Consider the following 17,073-nt stretch of genomic DNA (forward strand, 5'->3'; position numbering starts at 1 on the left):
AAAGGCGATTTTCGCCTACTTGAAGTTTAGCTACAGCCTTCATTTTTTTGTCATGAAAGTAGAGGAATTAGGCTTGTGAATGCAATTAAAAACAAGAAATAACCAACTTTCCAAAAAAAAATTGCATTCTCCAAGTGGCATCACTTCTTAAGAAAGAATGTTTCACCAACCAGCACTGCAATGTGTTTTTTTTAAGTGTACGCAATCCTGTACATATTTAAAAAAATATTTTTCTTGTATCCTGTGAAAAAGCTCGCTTACACAGTTTTTTAGTCATTTCAAAACACATAGAATCAAATAGGACAATAAAAATTAGCACATTGCAGCAAAAAACCAAGAAAAGGGTTAGGGAAACAAATCTTCTGTCAATGAAGCATGTATTCTGTGCATATCATCTCACAATGGTAGGATGCAATAGGGCTTTGCTATTACTGCTGCCATCCACAGCAACAATCGCAACACATTTCTGTCAATGAATGACCATTTCAATGATAACAAATAATGAATGTAGTTTCCTAAGTGCATTTACATTGCCACGGATGCCCAAGAAGCCTGGTTCTTAGTGGGTTTGATTTTGGTTAATTATGTCAGGATATAAGTGTCATTTTCAGACACAGAGACTGTCCTCCCTGTCTATCCCTTGTTGTTTCCATATTTCACCTGGTGCTAGAAAAGGTTCTTTCAAGTGATTTCCAGAAGATATTACTTTGAACCATAAAACTGTACGATAATCTTCTGCAAATATGCTTCATGTTTACTGCAGCAAGGCCAGCCTAGAATAGATTCAAGTGCAAAAGGACGAGACACAAGACGACTATGCAGGCGATCCCCTTTTGCACTCAAATCTATTTCAGGATGAACCAATGCATTCTATTAGGCCAACCTAGCACAAGACTGCCACTTCTCACCTGTCTCCGAGTCTATGCTGTACTGGAAGCCTTCCCAAGGATTGCTGTCCTCGTGAACCTCAGGTGGCTCACCTTCAGGCACTTCGGTACTCTGCAATAAGTTTGACATTGATCACAACCCGATGACTTCTTTTATTAAACTACAAAGAGCAAAAAATGTGCTACAGCAAAACTTAAACTTGACCTACGAGTCTGTCAGTATCAACTCATAAATAATTATTCAGGACTTTTAAGAACTTCTAGTTTTGTATCGGTGGCTTTCCGGCATTCTTTTTAGGTCCCACCCATGCTTATCAAAAGCTGGTCACTATATGCACCATGAATGCCGCACTTAAATATTGTGGAAAGCAGAGCAACTGATTGTGCTCGCGTCTTGCTTAGCGAAACCTGCTACATTTTCAAGAAACGCCATGGTGCGCGATTGTGGACTGATGTGGATCAAGTGCAATTCATTGAAGGCGCCTCTTATTTAAGTGTGCAAGCCCCGTATAACTGTAGTTGCCACAGTCGAGGATCAAACCCACAAACTGAGTCAGGCAAAGAGGGGGAGAACTGGAGTGATCGCTTCGAAACCTTCGACAGTACTGTGGCCTGGTTTTTGAGTCCTCCAGTACAGAGATAGTAACATCTAAAAATGATAAAGTTCCAATGTTGCACTCTAACCTCCACCTTTATTTTAAAAAAATTACACAAATATTCTGCATTCAGTAAAATATTCAGTTCATTAAAATACCATGCTAAATTAAAGTTTTTGGGCCAGTACCATTATTTACAACATTCAGAATTCCTAACTGCTTGCCTTATCTAGCATTAGAAGAGAAACAACATGGTATACCCACACTGAAATCAAAGTTGGAAGTTGCAGAGTTGTGCATTTATGCTGTCTGCTGGAATCTAGTGAGTGCCCTAATAAAATGACTGTGAGTGTTGCATCAATGAATTGATATAAATGCAAGAAAATGTTATGTAATTGTAAGAGATTGCTATCAATACACAGTAAAACTTGCAGCTTGGCGACTTCGTTCATACTTCAACCTAAACTGGTTTGCAAAAATAAAGACACGGACACAAAAGACTGGACAGAGTTTGTGCCTGTCTGGTCTTTTTGCGTCTTTGTCTTCATTTGTGCACACCAGCTCACCTCAATATACACTAATAGGGTTCAACAAAAGTATATAAAACATAAAGCTTATATTATTAATGAGAACTAATGGACAATATTGCCAGGGAAAGTATAGGGGACATGCAAGAACCTGCGACCTTCGATGCTGTCACAGGCATTATTCAAAGGTCGAAGGTTCGGATCCTGGCAGTGGCAAGTTATCTTTTCGTCCACTTTCCTTTCTTCAAATTTACATTACACAGTTACTTTTTACAACATCCCTTATACTTTCCTTGGCATTATTGTCAGTTCTTATAATTATTGTACCTAACAAAAGAAATAAGCCCTTTAGTTTACTCTTTCCTTCGTTTCAAAGCTTATATCAGGAATGCAGGCACGGTTTATGCTTTGGGCTGATGATACACACAATGCTTCGCTGTGATTGGCAGTGATTCATTTTCTCTTGCACTTTTACAATACTTCATTCTGACAAAATAGGCTATTATGCAACCTTGGAGTGGCTGATTGTTTGAAATCTTTGTGAATACAGCAGCTATATGACTTACATTAAAATTTGCAGCTTTGACCGCTTCCTTGATGCTGCTTTCAGAGGCCGCCTGGTAGTCAAAAGTATCTCTGGAAACACCAAGATCCTCATCTTGCTTCCAGAGGATCTCAATGAGATCCATATCCTGCAAAGTAGGGACCACACGTTTGCTGCATCCGGCCTCAGTGCTCTGGACTTCAAATGTAAGCACGATTGCATATGAGAACTCATAACACCTCAGACAAAAGATGCTTTCCAGGTTGTGCAAAATATCCACCATACCAAAATAAACAAGAGCTTTCCTGTGAGAGGTATTGCCAGCTCTGTGATACAATCTAAACCTCCCTCCAAGGAGCTCATTCTTTTAACAATAAGTCAGTGATGATGAAATCAACCACAAAATTTTAAAATGTTTTGCGATGCTAGTACCTATGCACTAACATGCACACAGGTGCTATGTGCATGTCATGACCTATGCATTGACAGTTTCAACCTAGATAAATGAGTTCTCTCTTGCATGTGAACATGTTTCATGACCATGCAAAGAAATTTCATGCAGATCCGTTTTCGATGGCTGCTGATGTTATGCAATAAGATTTCAGGTAAACATACCCCTGGTATCTGCCTACCTTAATTTAACATTGATTCCAAAAGAAATGTGCTGTTGCTAAAAGTAGGCTAAAGCCAGAGATGGTGCGATACAGTACTGAATTTTTCTGGTGAGACCATTGAATAAGGCACACGAAATCAGAACCTTTGAGGTAGGGACCTGTACAGGTTATCTTATTTATAAAATTTGTCCTTTTGATCCCACACTTCTTTACACTTACAATATTAGGGTACTATTTGTTGTTTTGCTGCACAGATGTAGAGAGCAGGGTCAGTGCATCAGTAGTTGTAGTTAAGATGGATGCGTACGTGCAAACCATTCTGGGCAAGTGGAATACTGCACACTGTCAGGATTCTCTCTAGCACACAGGAAACAACAGCATATTTGGAACATTCATCCTAAAATGTTACCCCATAAGACACAAATTCTGCTTCACTTGGGAATTCCTGCAATTGTCAATAATTGAACAGCTTGATACATTAGCCCTTGAGATTTGATAATGAATTAGGGGATCATTGCACATATATTCAGTGTTCCAGTCTCCACTATATTAAACAATAAATAAATACTTCAAATTAGCACTATAACACAACAGGCCCAATTCATTCAGGACACAAGCAGCTTCTTAGACATATGCGATGTGTGTGTGAGTGGAACTGCTATAGAACATTCAAAGGCCTCTTAAAATACACTGATGCTCTTAATTTTAAACCATACCCCCCAATTGACTTGAGTATCAATGTCCCTTCAGGGTGTACTTAACATAATTTTTTAAACTTGTGCACCAAGAAGTTATGTGGTATCCCCACCATATTCCTCGTTGGTCACTAACTTTGGTGGAGTAGGTATTAATCAGTTACCGTCAGGAACACACTGTCAACTCCAACCATACATGCATTACAAAAGCCTGCTTCCATAACAACACTCAGTTATTATCTAACTATAGCCCATTTTCTTAACTGCACATTCATTTAAATTATTGGAACACATTATCTTCAAGCATATCACAGAGCCTCTCAAAACTAATCAAGTTTTAAATGCTTTCCAGCTGTGTTCATACAGGGCCTCAGAGCTGTAACACAACTGACAAAAGTTGTACCCATCCGCAGCTCATAGGTCCCCAGGTTGACACTATATTTACAGACGTAGTTAAGGCATCTGACACTGTCTCAAATACTAAACTTGAGCACAAGTTGTTCATTATGCCAGAAAATGCATCCTTGACCGACTGAATATCAGACCTTCTTTGCCACACAGTGTATGCTTCCACTCTACTAACTCCTTCACCACTTCATGGGGCATTCCCCAAGCTTTAGTAATGAATTCTTTTGATTCCTGCTTAATAATGATCTTTGCCTTCACACTTGAGCTGAAGTGTGCCATTTTACAGATGATTACCTTTTGTATCATGCAATTAAATATATAACTAAACATACTATGTTTAACGATTCTCTCACAGACTTCTATACCTAGTACAAAGCGTGGCAGACTCGACGCCCTTTCCACAATGTTTATGTGCTTGAGTACAGATTGAATGGATTAATTCATTGAATACTTCACAACTGCAGTTGAAAGGTTGCATACTTGCTGGGCGAGAAATCTTTGCCCAACAGATGAAAATGAAGTTATTAATAAGAATGCTTAAAATGATTAAGAGTCATGATTTAAATAGATAAAAAATCAAACATTTTATCTATGTCTGCCATACAACTTTGCCATAAAAGCTGCCATTTTTCCACAGAATATGAAGAATGCTCAGGAGGCAGTAGTCTGGAGATAAATGTGTGCTTGCTAATTATAAGCCCTTTTTAAACCTTCAGCCATTCTCCAAAATCCCTGACAAAAATTTTTCATAGCAGATTGTCACATTTTTTACAAACATTTGTTCTTGCAGCATCCCGATATGATTTTACATTGGGTTTTTCAGCCTAATATGCTCTGCTCTTTCAAAAACAACTAATTTTTAAAATCTTTGGATATGTCAAAAAGCTTCAAAATATTTATTTATGAAACATCAGTCGGAAAGCTGCAGTGTTACAAAATTGATGGCGTTGCCCTCAACCTCATCGAGAACCCCTAAACAAGCTGGCTATCTATGAACAGAGCACTGTCTTAGGTTATCATGTTCATTGAAAATATTGCAAATATTGACCCTTCAGGCCAACATATACAATTCATACATGCCAACTTAAGGGCTTCTGAGATTTGGAGACTCGGAGAGGGGGACAGAAAAATATTTGTCTCAGGTGACACCTGTGATCGGTCAACAAAATTACCAGTCCATTGCCTTGGAGCATTCAAAGCGGACCTGCAGGCCAACTGATAAGCTGGCAGTCCTTTCCCCTTACTTGTGACCTCTCCAAACTGGGCCATAAGGCGGAAAATGTGCCTACGAATGCCAGTTTGTGTGAGTGCCGGATGTTTCAGATAAAAAGGTCAAGCGAGTGGCGAGAAATGGCAGTGGCCAGTGAGCGTTTCAAGCTGTGTGGATGTTTCATTTTCTTGGGTGTGTCGTATACATAAGCTTGTGCTGCTTTATCAACACTACTTCTTGTTTTACTGTATCTTTTTTTTCTCAAAATCGAGCTGAGGTAGTTTATTGAGAATTCTATGGCCGTTAACGTACCATTGGGATGGAAGGCCAGAGATCTGGAGTCATATAGGCAAATCGAGAGTTTGCGGGTTGGCCAATGTATGCGCCATGACACAAGCTTAGTCATTACTGGTACAAGCACAAATCATCTGATGAGTATGGCTGGACCCCCCTTTACAAAATTATACACCTAGAATTCTCGAAATTCTCGCTTGCCCAATAAAGTTTTTCCTTCTCACCACTCCTAAACAAAAATGTTTTTTTTTTTTTTGCTCCAAGCTTCATTAACAAGGAGTCACCCACAGCCTCAACAGTTCTAATTTGTTGCACACCTTTCATTGAAATACAGCTTTTCCCAGCATAAAATTCAAGACTGGATTTTATCATGGGAAACATCCATTCGCTACCACAGACAGAATTAAAGCAGGCATGTTTATAGATGTTTGTATGTTTGCTGTTAATCCCATGCCTGCAATGACCCCACAGAGGCTTCAGTTATTAAGGGGAGACGAGATTAAAAAGTTTCACTATACTGTGGCCTATCGAGAAATTAAATACATTGCTAGTTATATAGGCTTTTAAGCTGATTTCAAATATGTAATTAGTTTTAGAGTAAGTTGCACAGTCTTTATTTTGTACCATGACAATATGTAGTATAAGGTTCATTTTGAACAAACTTTTTATGCCACTAAATTTTATGGTTCTGAGCTATTAATGGCTGATATTGCTCTGCAGTATTTGTAGGATGTAAATGCCTATCAAGGAAATGCATATAAAACATTTTATAGGACGAAAAAATTCTAAAGTGAGAATTCTTGAAATCCTCAGCCCACACTTACTGCACACTGTAGGTTTAAATAATTATGCAGGTGATATCAAGTATTAAAGAAAATGTTCGCATGCATTACATGTCTAAGAATATGTGGGCGAAATTTCATCTCCATCAGGCTATTAGAAGTACCAAAAACATGACGTCTTAACTCAAGTTGTGCAAAAATAAATGTTCAGAAAAATGCATCTTAAAGGTATAAGTGAAAGCAAATCTATAAGGCAATATGTTTCTTAAAAATAATTTCTTCTATCATGAGAGCTTGGCAATCATGGTTATTTTGAGAATGTGGCTTTAGTGAACTCCTCACATGAAATGAAATGGCTAACAGCCAAGTGACGATTTCCAGGGGGCTCTAGACAGTGAGCTCTTGCAAGTTTTAGGTAGCCACCTTGAGCTCTTTAAATGCGATTTTAATCTACTTTGAGCTTAATTGCAATCTTCCATTTTTTCCATTGTGAAAGCACTGAAACCAAACATGTGAAAGCAAATGAAAAACAAAATGTAATTTCAGAAAACACTTGCTTTTTTTTTTACTTGCATCACCCCTCAAGAAAAAAATTAATGAATGAAGATAAATAAATATGTACACACTGAATTAATTGCAGTATTTTTTGCAGTATTACTTTACAATCTCAATAGACACTACTGAAAAACTTCCGCATGTTTACCCTGCTATATTAGATGTGCTATCACAAGTTGCCCTATAATTAAAGAATATCCCACAATAATCAGGAACGTTACCATACAAAAACACACACAATACATGTGCAACACCTATACCATATTACATACAATATAATAAGATGTCACAAATGCTATTACAGTCCTTGGTAAACAAAAATATTCATTTGAACCTTTTACGAGTATACTTTTTATCTGTTTCTTTCATGTAATGTTTCTGTGCCCATTGACAACATACTAACTACACTGAAAATTACTTTTAATCCTTTGTACCTACTTATGAACATCTTGCAATTTGTTTTGCTGCTCCCACTTATTTGTTCATCATCTCTGATATTTCCAGCATCTGGATCCAACACATTTGCAACCATTAACCTCATGGCACAGTGTTTATCACACTTGGGGAAAATCTCGGGAGCGTATGGCATCGCGTCATGCGCCGGCAGCAAGGGGTGTAGCGTTGAACGGTGTCGTCGACTACGACAGCGAGCGCTGACCAAACTTGTTGGGCAGCCTACTGATTTCATCGTTAAACAAGGCTGGCATTCGGTACTTAATGATGTCCGACACCAAACTCTCAGCCTTCATTGGTGATAATGGGGTTCTAGAAACAGGATTTGGCTACATACTGTGTTTGCTCTTTCAAAATTCATTCACATACATTTCTTCTTTGTGTGCGCCAAAGTACACTGCAACACAGAAGACCATTATGAGCCCATACCAAGCATGTTATTTACTTCATGCTAAATAAAAACAAAGTACTGCACAGTGACTGTTGTGCAGCTGTGCGGGTTCAGCCAATAAAAAAACAGTAACAAATCCAGAGATGGGGTAGGCTGAGATAACAACCTAAACATGCTTCTTCTCGATGAAATTTCATTAAATTAGGCAGCACGTGCTCGCCAGCACTGAGACGCACGCGTGAAGCTTTCAACTTCCCCCAGTGGCAGCGATGACGGTGCTCATTTTTGACGTCAGTACAGTGACTGTATGAGCGATGTAGGCCTAGATCCCGCAGTAATGATTAAATCCGCCCTCTGCACTCGAATGCAACCAGTGCGCGCCACCGTAGCAGACAACCAGATTCAACATAGGCCTATCGAGCGTCTGAGCACGCGCGGACTACTGCAGGCGCGTATGTGCAGCGACGACCGCATCGTGGTGTCACAGGCTCCAAAATGTTTACTTATGTCGGAAACAGACTGTACCATCGTGAGCAATACGAGCTCGAACACGAGAGCGCGTGGAAAGTAGCATTGATACGCGGACGGCGCTGCCGAAACCGGACGGGAAAGGAGGCGGGCTCTTCCACTGTCTGTTGGCACTCCCGCTTCGCTTAGCGTTGCGGGCAAACGGAAGATGATTGCGTGCGTTCTGCCGCTAGTGACGATAACACGGAGAAAAATGTCCGAACGACGAAGTAAGTGAGAGATGTGCACCGAAATGCGCATCCAACGCCGCCTGCATACACGGGCGTATCACCGGGGTGGGGGGGGGGGGGGGGGTCAAGACTAAGAAAGGCTGCTTTTGACAGTGGTCACTATCGGCTGCACGGAAACCAACTATGGCGAAGTTTTCCTTAACCACAGTAGTCACTCAATGATATTGTTACGAGGAAACGTTACCTGGGAATGTTTTAATATAGCAAATATTTTGCGAAATTCCGGCTGTGACAATTGTCCTTCAAGGCTCCCTGAGGTGCGATACTGAAGGTATAAAACTGATGTTAACCGAACATGACGTGAGTACATATGGAATGTTTATCTCCTAGTTATAAATTTAGATAGCTAGCATAGTGACCATAATCAGTTTGCACCGACTTTATGTCTGTACAGTACCTTTATCAAAGCAGATTCAATACGAAATGAATTCTGTCTCTCTCGTGATATATATATATATATATATATATATATATATATATATATATATATATATATATATATATATATATATATATATATATATATATATATATATATATATATATATATATATATAGTGGGAGTAATAATTCAATGGGCCAGTTAGTCTTTGTGAAGGTATGGGATATGGCACAACGGGAGCGTTGTCAACAAGGATAAATATATTTATTTCCCAACAGTTTCGGGAGGGGTCCTCCCTTCATCAGGGGATGAGTTACTAACTCATATATATATATATATATATATATATATATATATATATATATATATATATATATATATATATATATATATATATATATATATATATATATATATATATATATATATATATATATGTAGTCAAGTAGATCCTCCGTGAGCGGTCACAACGTGGTTTATTTCGACGTTTCGGCCTAGAATCTGGCATTCATCAGGATTGAAGGTACAGTTTGTTGGTGCTCAGCTTTATACAATCTCAAATCAGAGAGAAAGAGGGGAAAAAGGCAGAAAAAAGAAAAAAGAGGAAAAAGAATATAAGGTGGACTCCCCCCGGGCGCGCCCCCCTTCCAGGGGGAATTATATTCTTTTTCTCTTCTCTTTCTTTCTTTTTCTTCTTTTTTACTTTCCTTCTTTTTTTCTGACGAGTGAGCTAGGTTGTTTGCCCCCCCCCCCCCACCCGACTAGCGAAAGAGTTGGTACGCCACTGCCTACATATAATGCAGGCATGATATCACGGCAACCTACGTCACAGCCGATATCTCAGCAGCTACAGCCTACATGGGTGATTCGGCGTGACTGTGCGCGTCATGCGAGTTCATATTACCGCTGGCAACCACTAACAAGCAATAAGCCGCCACTTTGCAGCAACCACGGAGGAAGGGGCAACCTTTTCTTCATCCGTGGCCGCAACGATGCTTAGGCGGGAGTGTCAACAGATATCAGGAGAGCGTCGCCCTTTCCAGTTTGCTTCCGACAAGGGCCGCTGCGAATCGACCGACGTAGGGTTCGAGGCTATTCGCCATGCGCTCGCATGTTCGAACTCATATTGCTCACGATAGTACATCACATCTGTAATAACCACATCCACAAAAAAAAAAGCGTAAATAAATAAACACCACTAGAATCCTTTCTGTATGCCATGTTTGCTAAACCCGGGTGTACAGAGTACCCTGTCGAGCCTGATGTACAGATTTTTGTCTGTACCCCCCCCCCCCCCCCAAGCACCATTGAGTGTCTTTTAAGCTGCAAATAAATCTTGATTGATACTACAAGGTAACGTGTGTTTCCAAAACAAGAGGCAAACAATGCGGCTTTATCTAGCCAAAACCAATTGTTATCAAGGCATAATGGCACATCTGCAAGCTACCTGTAAAGCAGTAAATCCCACATAAAATAATTGCTGCACAATACTAAACAAAGCAGCATGCTTATGCTTCTCTAAATGACGGAAGGCAATATGATTCAGGCACACGGTTCAACAAAAAAATTTAAGGAAATTGTTTAGAAATGAGTCACTCAACTATAATAGCAAGTGAATGTATCTAAGCACCAAGATCTGACACATTATCTGAATATGATATAGTTTAAAGGTACCGACAACTGGCCCGAAGGTGCGCTAGATCGTAGTAGATATGAAAAAAGCGTGAAATATGATGGCATATTCAAGAATTCTTTTCATGTTGTGACTAAAATTGATATTTTTTTAATCATGCTTAAAATTATCAAAAACCATTTTGTCGCCCACTGCAGCCTAGTGAAAGAGCCTTAAAGCTGGATCGTGGAATATGGAGTCGATCACTTTGATGAACGTGGTCGCGTATGCTGATGCTGCCTTGTGTGCCAGTCCTAGAGTATGTATATTATTATCCAGTCCTGCTCGATTACGACGTAAATGAAGTTGGGCAGTGCAAAGCAGCGCTGCTGTCGCGGCCGCCCAAGTCGATCTGTGGCGCGTGGTGTGCAACTAGGCGCAGTAAACCATCGCGCTCGAACACGCGCCGTCCGCGCACTCATTGTTCGTGGCATGACATCATATTCGCTGCGCGAACGTTTCAGGCATTTTACACTTTGTTATTCCGGGATCAGAGTAACCGACGGGTTTCACGGTGAAAAAAAACGATAATAAAAAGGCACCTTAAAAATGGTTATAAAAAGACACAGGTGAAACGTTCTACACGAAAATGCTAACACTGCAAATACGAGGACCGCTCAGAAACTCTGATGCTGCGCCCGAGTCGCTGACGATACGCAGCGCGTGTTTGCCAACAAGATGCGGCACCCAAGAGCACGTGACGTCACACTCACGCGGTGCTGCTCGTCCGACAACAAGAGGCGGTACGAGATTGTGCGCGGCGCATGTCCGTTGATCACGTGGTCCACCACGTGACACTTGGTCGACGCCATCGGGACACGTCTAGTGGAATGCGAGATAACGAGCTCACCAGTGGACGGCACACAAAACACAATCACTCGACAGTCACCGCCGAGCGCGATGCGACACGCACAGAACCAAGTGGGCCTCCATACGGCGAACACCACCGATTCAAGTCTTCCCGCGTCTTCGACGAGAGGGGCGCATCCTGGCAGCGCTTCCACGCCGCAGCGAGTGTGAGTCGCCGGAGGAGTCTTGACCTGGAAAGGCGCAGAAGCCGGCGTTTCGAAAGAGCTACGGCCCGGGCCGCGCACTGCAAAGCGTCGACGACGAGCGATCAGGGCCGCGGCTTCCGAAAGCGCGCACGTCTCTGGGCTCGCGTCCAAGGCGAGCCGCGGTCACACGGCTTCCAGGGAAAAAGAAAAGCGCCCGTTACCCAAGCGAATAACCAGGTGTTGAACTCCGGGAGCAAGGGCAGGCACAAAAACAACCGCCCCTGGCGTCGCCATTTCACTATATGTCAAAGCGAGCAACAACAAAAAAAAGTGCCTCAAAATAAGAGCGTGCCGAGACCTCAAAACGCTCATGGCGGGTCAAAGACACAATGCACCCTCCTGAATCACAAAACGCTGGGCACGAGTTCCCAGAAGAGCGTTTGGCCACAGCGCGATCAAGACGGCGGCTGTCGCCAGCCTGATCTTGTTGGCTCCAAAATGAAGATGCCACTGTAACGAGTGCGTTGTTCTGCTGACGTCGTCGGATTGCTCAAGGCCCAGATGAGTTCGCCCGCGGTGGGTTCGCATGAATCAGGGCCTCCTCCTGCTGGGGCCACGCCACTCCGATCGCCCACGTCCGAAATCGACGAGCGCCGGGGTCGGCGTCAAGGACGGTGCAACGGTCTTTGTCCCCCCCCGTGCCAGCCGCACCCAGGCAAGCGCCTACGCGCGCTATTCAGTACCGACGACAGCGGTGTTTTGGCAGCGATATCTTCGCTCGCCAACCAACCTCGCCCGCGCAGCGCAAGTCTGACACAATGTTGGGGAGGCAGAAGCTACATAGCACTCGCTAGGCGTTGTTCTGCAGCCCACGTATTCCCCGGGAAGTTATCACCTCCAAGAATGGCCGTGGAGAGCTAGATATGCTGCAGCGCATGTGGTACTCAGCCACGATAAGGCCGCGCCGGCCACCCAGGACGCTGGGCCGCCAGACAAGCTTTTGTGTAGCATACAGTAGCTGCCTAATAGCCGAGCATAGATTGCAGGCGGTCGATAGGCGAGGGCGGGATGCAAGCTGCCCAATGCCCCATATAAGAGCTAAAGAAATTGTTTATATAGCACTATACAAGGGTAACTTCACCCGCCACGGTGGTCTAGCGGCTAATATGACCCGCAGCGATCGAATCCCGGCCGCGACAGCCGCATTTTCGGTGGAGGCGGAAATTCTTGAGGCCCGTTTGTTTCGATTTATGTTTACGTTAAAGAACCCCAGGTGGTGGAAACTTCTGGTGCCCTTCACTGCGGCGTCGCAATGTTATGGTAGTTTTGGGAACCCCATCAGTTAATATTATTAGAAGGGTAACTTCGGAATTAAACACATGCGATCACGATACGATCGGTAACCTAACATATTTGCTTGCAAAAAGTGTTTGATATCGTTTCATCATACTAGTTTTTATCATTGTGCACAGCTGCAAGTGGTTTATGTGTAAAATGCAAATACAAACGTTTACTTAGATTACATTCTCCGTAGTGGCATAATCTAGTTTGGTTAATGAATTAAGATTATGCTTTCGCTCAGGAGCCCCCAAAATAGAACAAATGAGCTCTTTTTCTCAGCAACAATTTATGCAGAATTCAGTGAGGTTCGTCACAATGAAAATAAAATCAAGCTTCAGAGACTGCGGGAAAATGTCGTTTTGGTTAGAGCCTGTCGACAACCCCGCTAGAATTGTTCAGAAGCGCAAAATATCAATGTTATAGCTGACAAAAAGAAACATATCACCACAAATTCGGAAACTGCATCTAATAATATCTAATAATGCATATTAAAATAGGAAAGCATGAGATGACCTCTCACAGCGATAAATTCATGTCTAATATATATAGGAGCTTTCGAATCGATGTTAGAAACGCTTGCATGCGTGCTATGAAATTCAATAATTCCGCGCAGTATGCTACTGCCGGTAAGATTTATAAAATACAAAACTGTTGTCTTGATGCCTGCATGATTTTGCCCTAAGCGAACTCAGACTTGACCGGTCACTCTGTCTCATTTTATGGCAACCCGCAGAACATTCGGTACATTGCACAGATGTTTTTGTTGAAATGAATGGTCAAGTGGGGACACTTTTTTTTTCGCCAGATGGTCACTCTTTACGCCTGAATTGAAACTTCTCTTATTTGACCATCCTGGCTGGATTCACAAATCTAGCATGTCGCGAAACAAGCTACTCTGCTCTGCAGCAAAGGCTCGTTAGTTCTAACTTGACTATAAAACTGTTCGCATTAGCGGGCGCGCACTATAACCAAAAGACAACGCGCCATACTGCGCGGCCCAAAGAAGCCACCTGTGGGCATTTGGTGCAGGTGAAGCTCTAAGAGCGAACAGAATTAACTGAACGCCACAACAAGCATCGACATTAGTTCATACGCGCAGAGAGCTTTAAGGTCAGAATGTATGAGGCCATCAATTTTCCAATATACGTTTACTTTCGCGGCCGAGCTAACGAAATCGAAATAAAGGCACTGAGTGAACTGAATTTGTTCGCTTCTCTTCTTCCGCGACTCTACATGAGCGTCGTTTGCAGCTGGTCTAAGAGCTCGAACGCAGCGTCCGAATGCTGCTGTGAAATGCTGCTGTTTCGTTGTATCGTATCTTTAGTACATTTGGCTTTGGTTTAGCAACACATTGTCATCTCTGGGGGCCGCCTTCTGCGAGAAGCGATGGAAACCCTGCACTTTGAATCAACCATTGCGGATACCAACGGGTTCGAACTATCGGGAGTTTTGCCCCAAAGAAAAGCACAGGGCGGTATCGGGGGGGGGGGGGGGGGGGCAGTTCAAATAAGCGATCTTTTACTGCACAAATTTGCTGCAAAACGTAACGTCACAAGGTTCACCAAAGCTGTACAGGCGCTCTCAGAATGATTCGCAACAGCGAACACGCAGCCGCTCGCTGTGGATAAATACAGGTAAGGTCTGGGCATGCGCAGTCTTCCTAGCGAGCAACTGTGTCTCTCTATAGTGCACCTAGATTGGCGTTGTCTTGCTCCAAGAGGGTAGCGCTAACGCTTCAGTGATATGGCAACCAGGGCTGGACGGACATATGTATGCCGCGCACGGTAATTCATAAGACTTGTCGATTCCATGCGGCGTTTTCTGCGCCCACTATACTACGTGCGAGTAAGGCGGCATCGCTGCCTTCCTTAAGCCGAGTTAGTCCGGTTTACGAAGTATTAGCTATTGATTCTATTTATCTTCAGAGCCGTATTTTTACAAGCTTGGTTATTTAAGGACAATATGCTATTACATGACCGCTCCCTTTACAGGTGTGTCAGCGATAGCGCTAATGAAACATTTAGCAAAATGGCGTAAGGTGGCATGTTTGTCAAAGCAAATTTCACGCAGAGCGATTGATTTCACGCGTATTCCGATAAGCCCCGCACAAGTCGAGATTTCGTTTTGTTTTCGCGCACCCTTCGTGGTTCGTATATATTTGCGCACCAATCAGTGACAGAATATTGGCACTTGGTACCGAGTATTTTTACAATTCGATCACGTGTCATCGTTTGTAGCCGCACGCATTCTTTGTCTTTTGCTCAAAGATAGTATACAACGTTAGTCAATAATAGTTTCTCTAAGCTAAATGCAAAACAAATAGCATCTCAAACGAGGGTGTTTTAAAGGCAGGAGTCGCGACAACGGGGCAAAGGTTTTTATGCCAGAAGGGTCAACTAGCAGCGATCGCTCGTTGTCGCCCTTCCCTTTTTCCTTGGCCAAGCCGCAAGTCCACTACATTCAGCACACATCATAGTGTTTATAGGAGGAAGAACACTCGCTTTATTTTTCCATACAAAACAAAGAACATTACTGTAACCGTGTTCCGCAGATCATTGCATAAGACGAAAACACACCGCTAGTCACAGTCACCTGCAGTCGATATTCCGACAAAATGATAAATATGGCCCAACTTGACAAAGGAAGAGAACAAAAAGAAAAGAAACAGACGAACACGCTTTCACGGTAACGTAGGCTTGCTGTCGGGCTAGATTGTATAAACTCGAAAGAAGAGCACGCTGCACCGAGCCCGCTCTCTTGGGGCAACCAATACAAGTGCACTTGTGTATCACGAGTACTACACCGCAGCACCGTCATGTGCCTGCGGATAAGCGAGGCGCATCTGTAAGGCGTAATGTGCACTTTGCTGTTGCTGTGGCCAGTGGTAGCACACCGTGCACGTGCCCTCCCCCTCCCAAATGTTTTTCGGCATGACATGAAGAGCCAAAAATGGCCATTTTGAGGGGTCCCCCTCCTGAAATCAAGGGAGTCCCCCCCCCCCCCTCACGAGAAAAATACCTGGCTGTGGCCGATGAGGACTCACGTAGGAGGCTTTTATTATAACGGGTTCCAAATACTGAACAATCCACCCGTTGCGCAATACGCACTTCCGATGAAGGCGAAAATGCTTGAAGGCCAACTCCGGCAATTTTTTTACCATATCAGAATAATGGTGCTTTTATGTTCCTCAGACCGAGGAGGTTTTAAACAATTGCTGGAGTCGAAATTATTGCCCAGAAGTGAAGCCTTGCCTATGGCAAGACGGCGGCTGCAGCGGCCATCTTACAAGGGGCATGATAACGAGTCACCGTCCAGCGTTTAGGAACAGTGTGTTTCCTTCGAACGCCCAACGAGTTTAATGTGGAAACTTTTTCGGGGCACATGGTGCTCCAAGTGCGCCTTAGCGTTACTTGAACCTCTAATTGGCGGTAAAGTTCATGGTAGATTCAGTCACCCATGCTCGTTTCTGTGTGTTATTTCGTTTCGAATAACTATCTTTGAATATTGAATTAACGTAGCACTTACACTAACATATCTAAGCCACTTGATTTTCAAGTGGACACTGCCAGAAAAAAAAAGCATGTTTCCGCCATCTTGGCAGTGGCAAAAGCTGGCTTCACTTCTGCTGGCAAGGCATTGCGGGAGCTTCCACTCGAGCAATTTTTCTTTAAAACTCCTTGCCTGAGACACTCTTGTCACGCGCACGATAACTGAAATGCTCAACAAATCCGAAAACAATTTCAGTTACTAAACAACCGCAATACTGAAACCAAAACTTAACCAAGTGCACTTCTGCGTGTGACGTAATCATTTTCGAGAGCCTGCCTAATTGCGCCCAATGCCCGCCAGATGGCGGGCATTGCGCAGCAATACGTCGGCATTGCGATTATCAGCCAATACACGCCTTACGCGCACGTAAACACTCGTGTATTGTGCGTACTCCGCCGCGATAACCTAGCGGCGCTGAGC

The 17,073-nt window shown here is 43.0% G+C and overlaps 1 protein-coding gene across 3 annotated transcripts in view; it reads right to left on the bottom strand.

Moving 5' to 3' along the window:
- LOC119172518 (NFE2 like bZIP transcription factor cap-n-collar) overlaps nt 1-17,073 on the bottom strand; it is a 230,236-nt gene that overhangs the window by 142,645 nt on the left and 70,518 nt on the right. For 2 of the 3 annotated variants that reach the window (XM_037423660.2, XM_037423659.2), the window contains 2 exons: nt 2,577-2,702; nt 909-999 (listed from right to left, as the gene is read on the bottom strand). In XM_037423660.2, the coding sequence (XP_037279557.2) occupies nt 909-999; nt 2,577-2,702 (217 nt within the window). Of the gene's footprint in view, nt 1-908; nt 1,000-2,576; nt 2,703-11,481; nt 11,971-17,073 lie in introns of those variants that run through there. The other variant, XM_075893929.1, reaches the window with a different exon arrangement.

This window comes from Rhipicephalus microplus, chromosome 4, assembly GCF_043290135.1.
Source record: "Rhipicephalus microplus isolate Deutch F79 chromosome 4, USDA_Rmic, whole genome shotgun sequence".
NCBI lineage: Eukaryota > Metazoa > Arthropoda > Arachnida > Ixodida > Ixodidae > Rhipicephalus > Rhipicephalus microplus.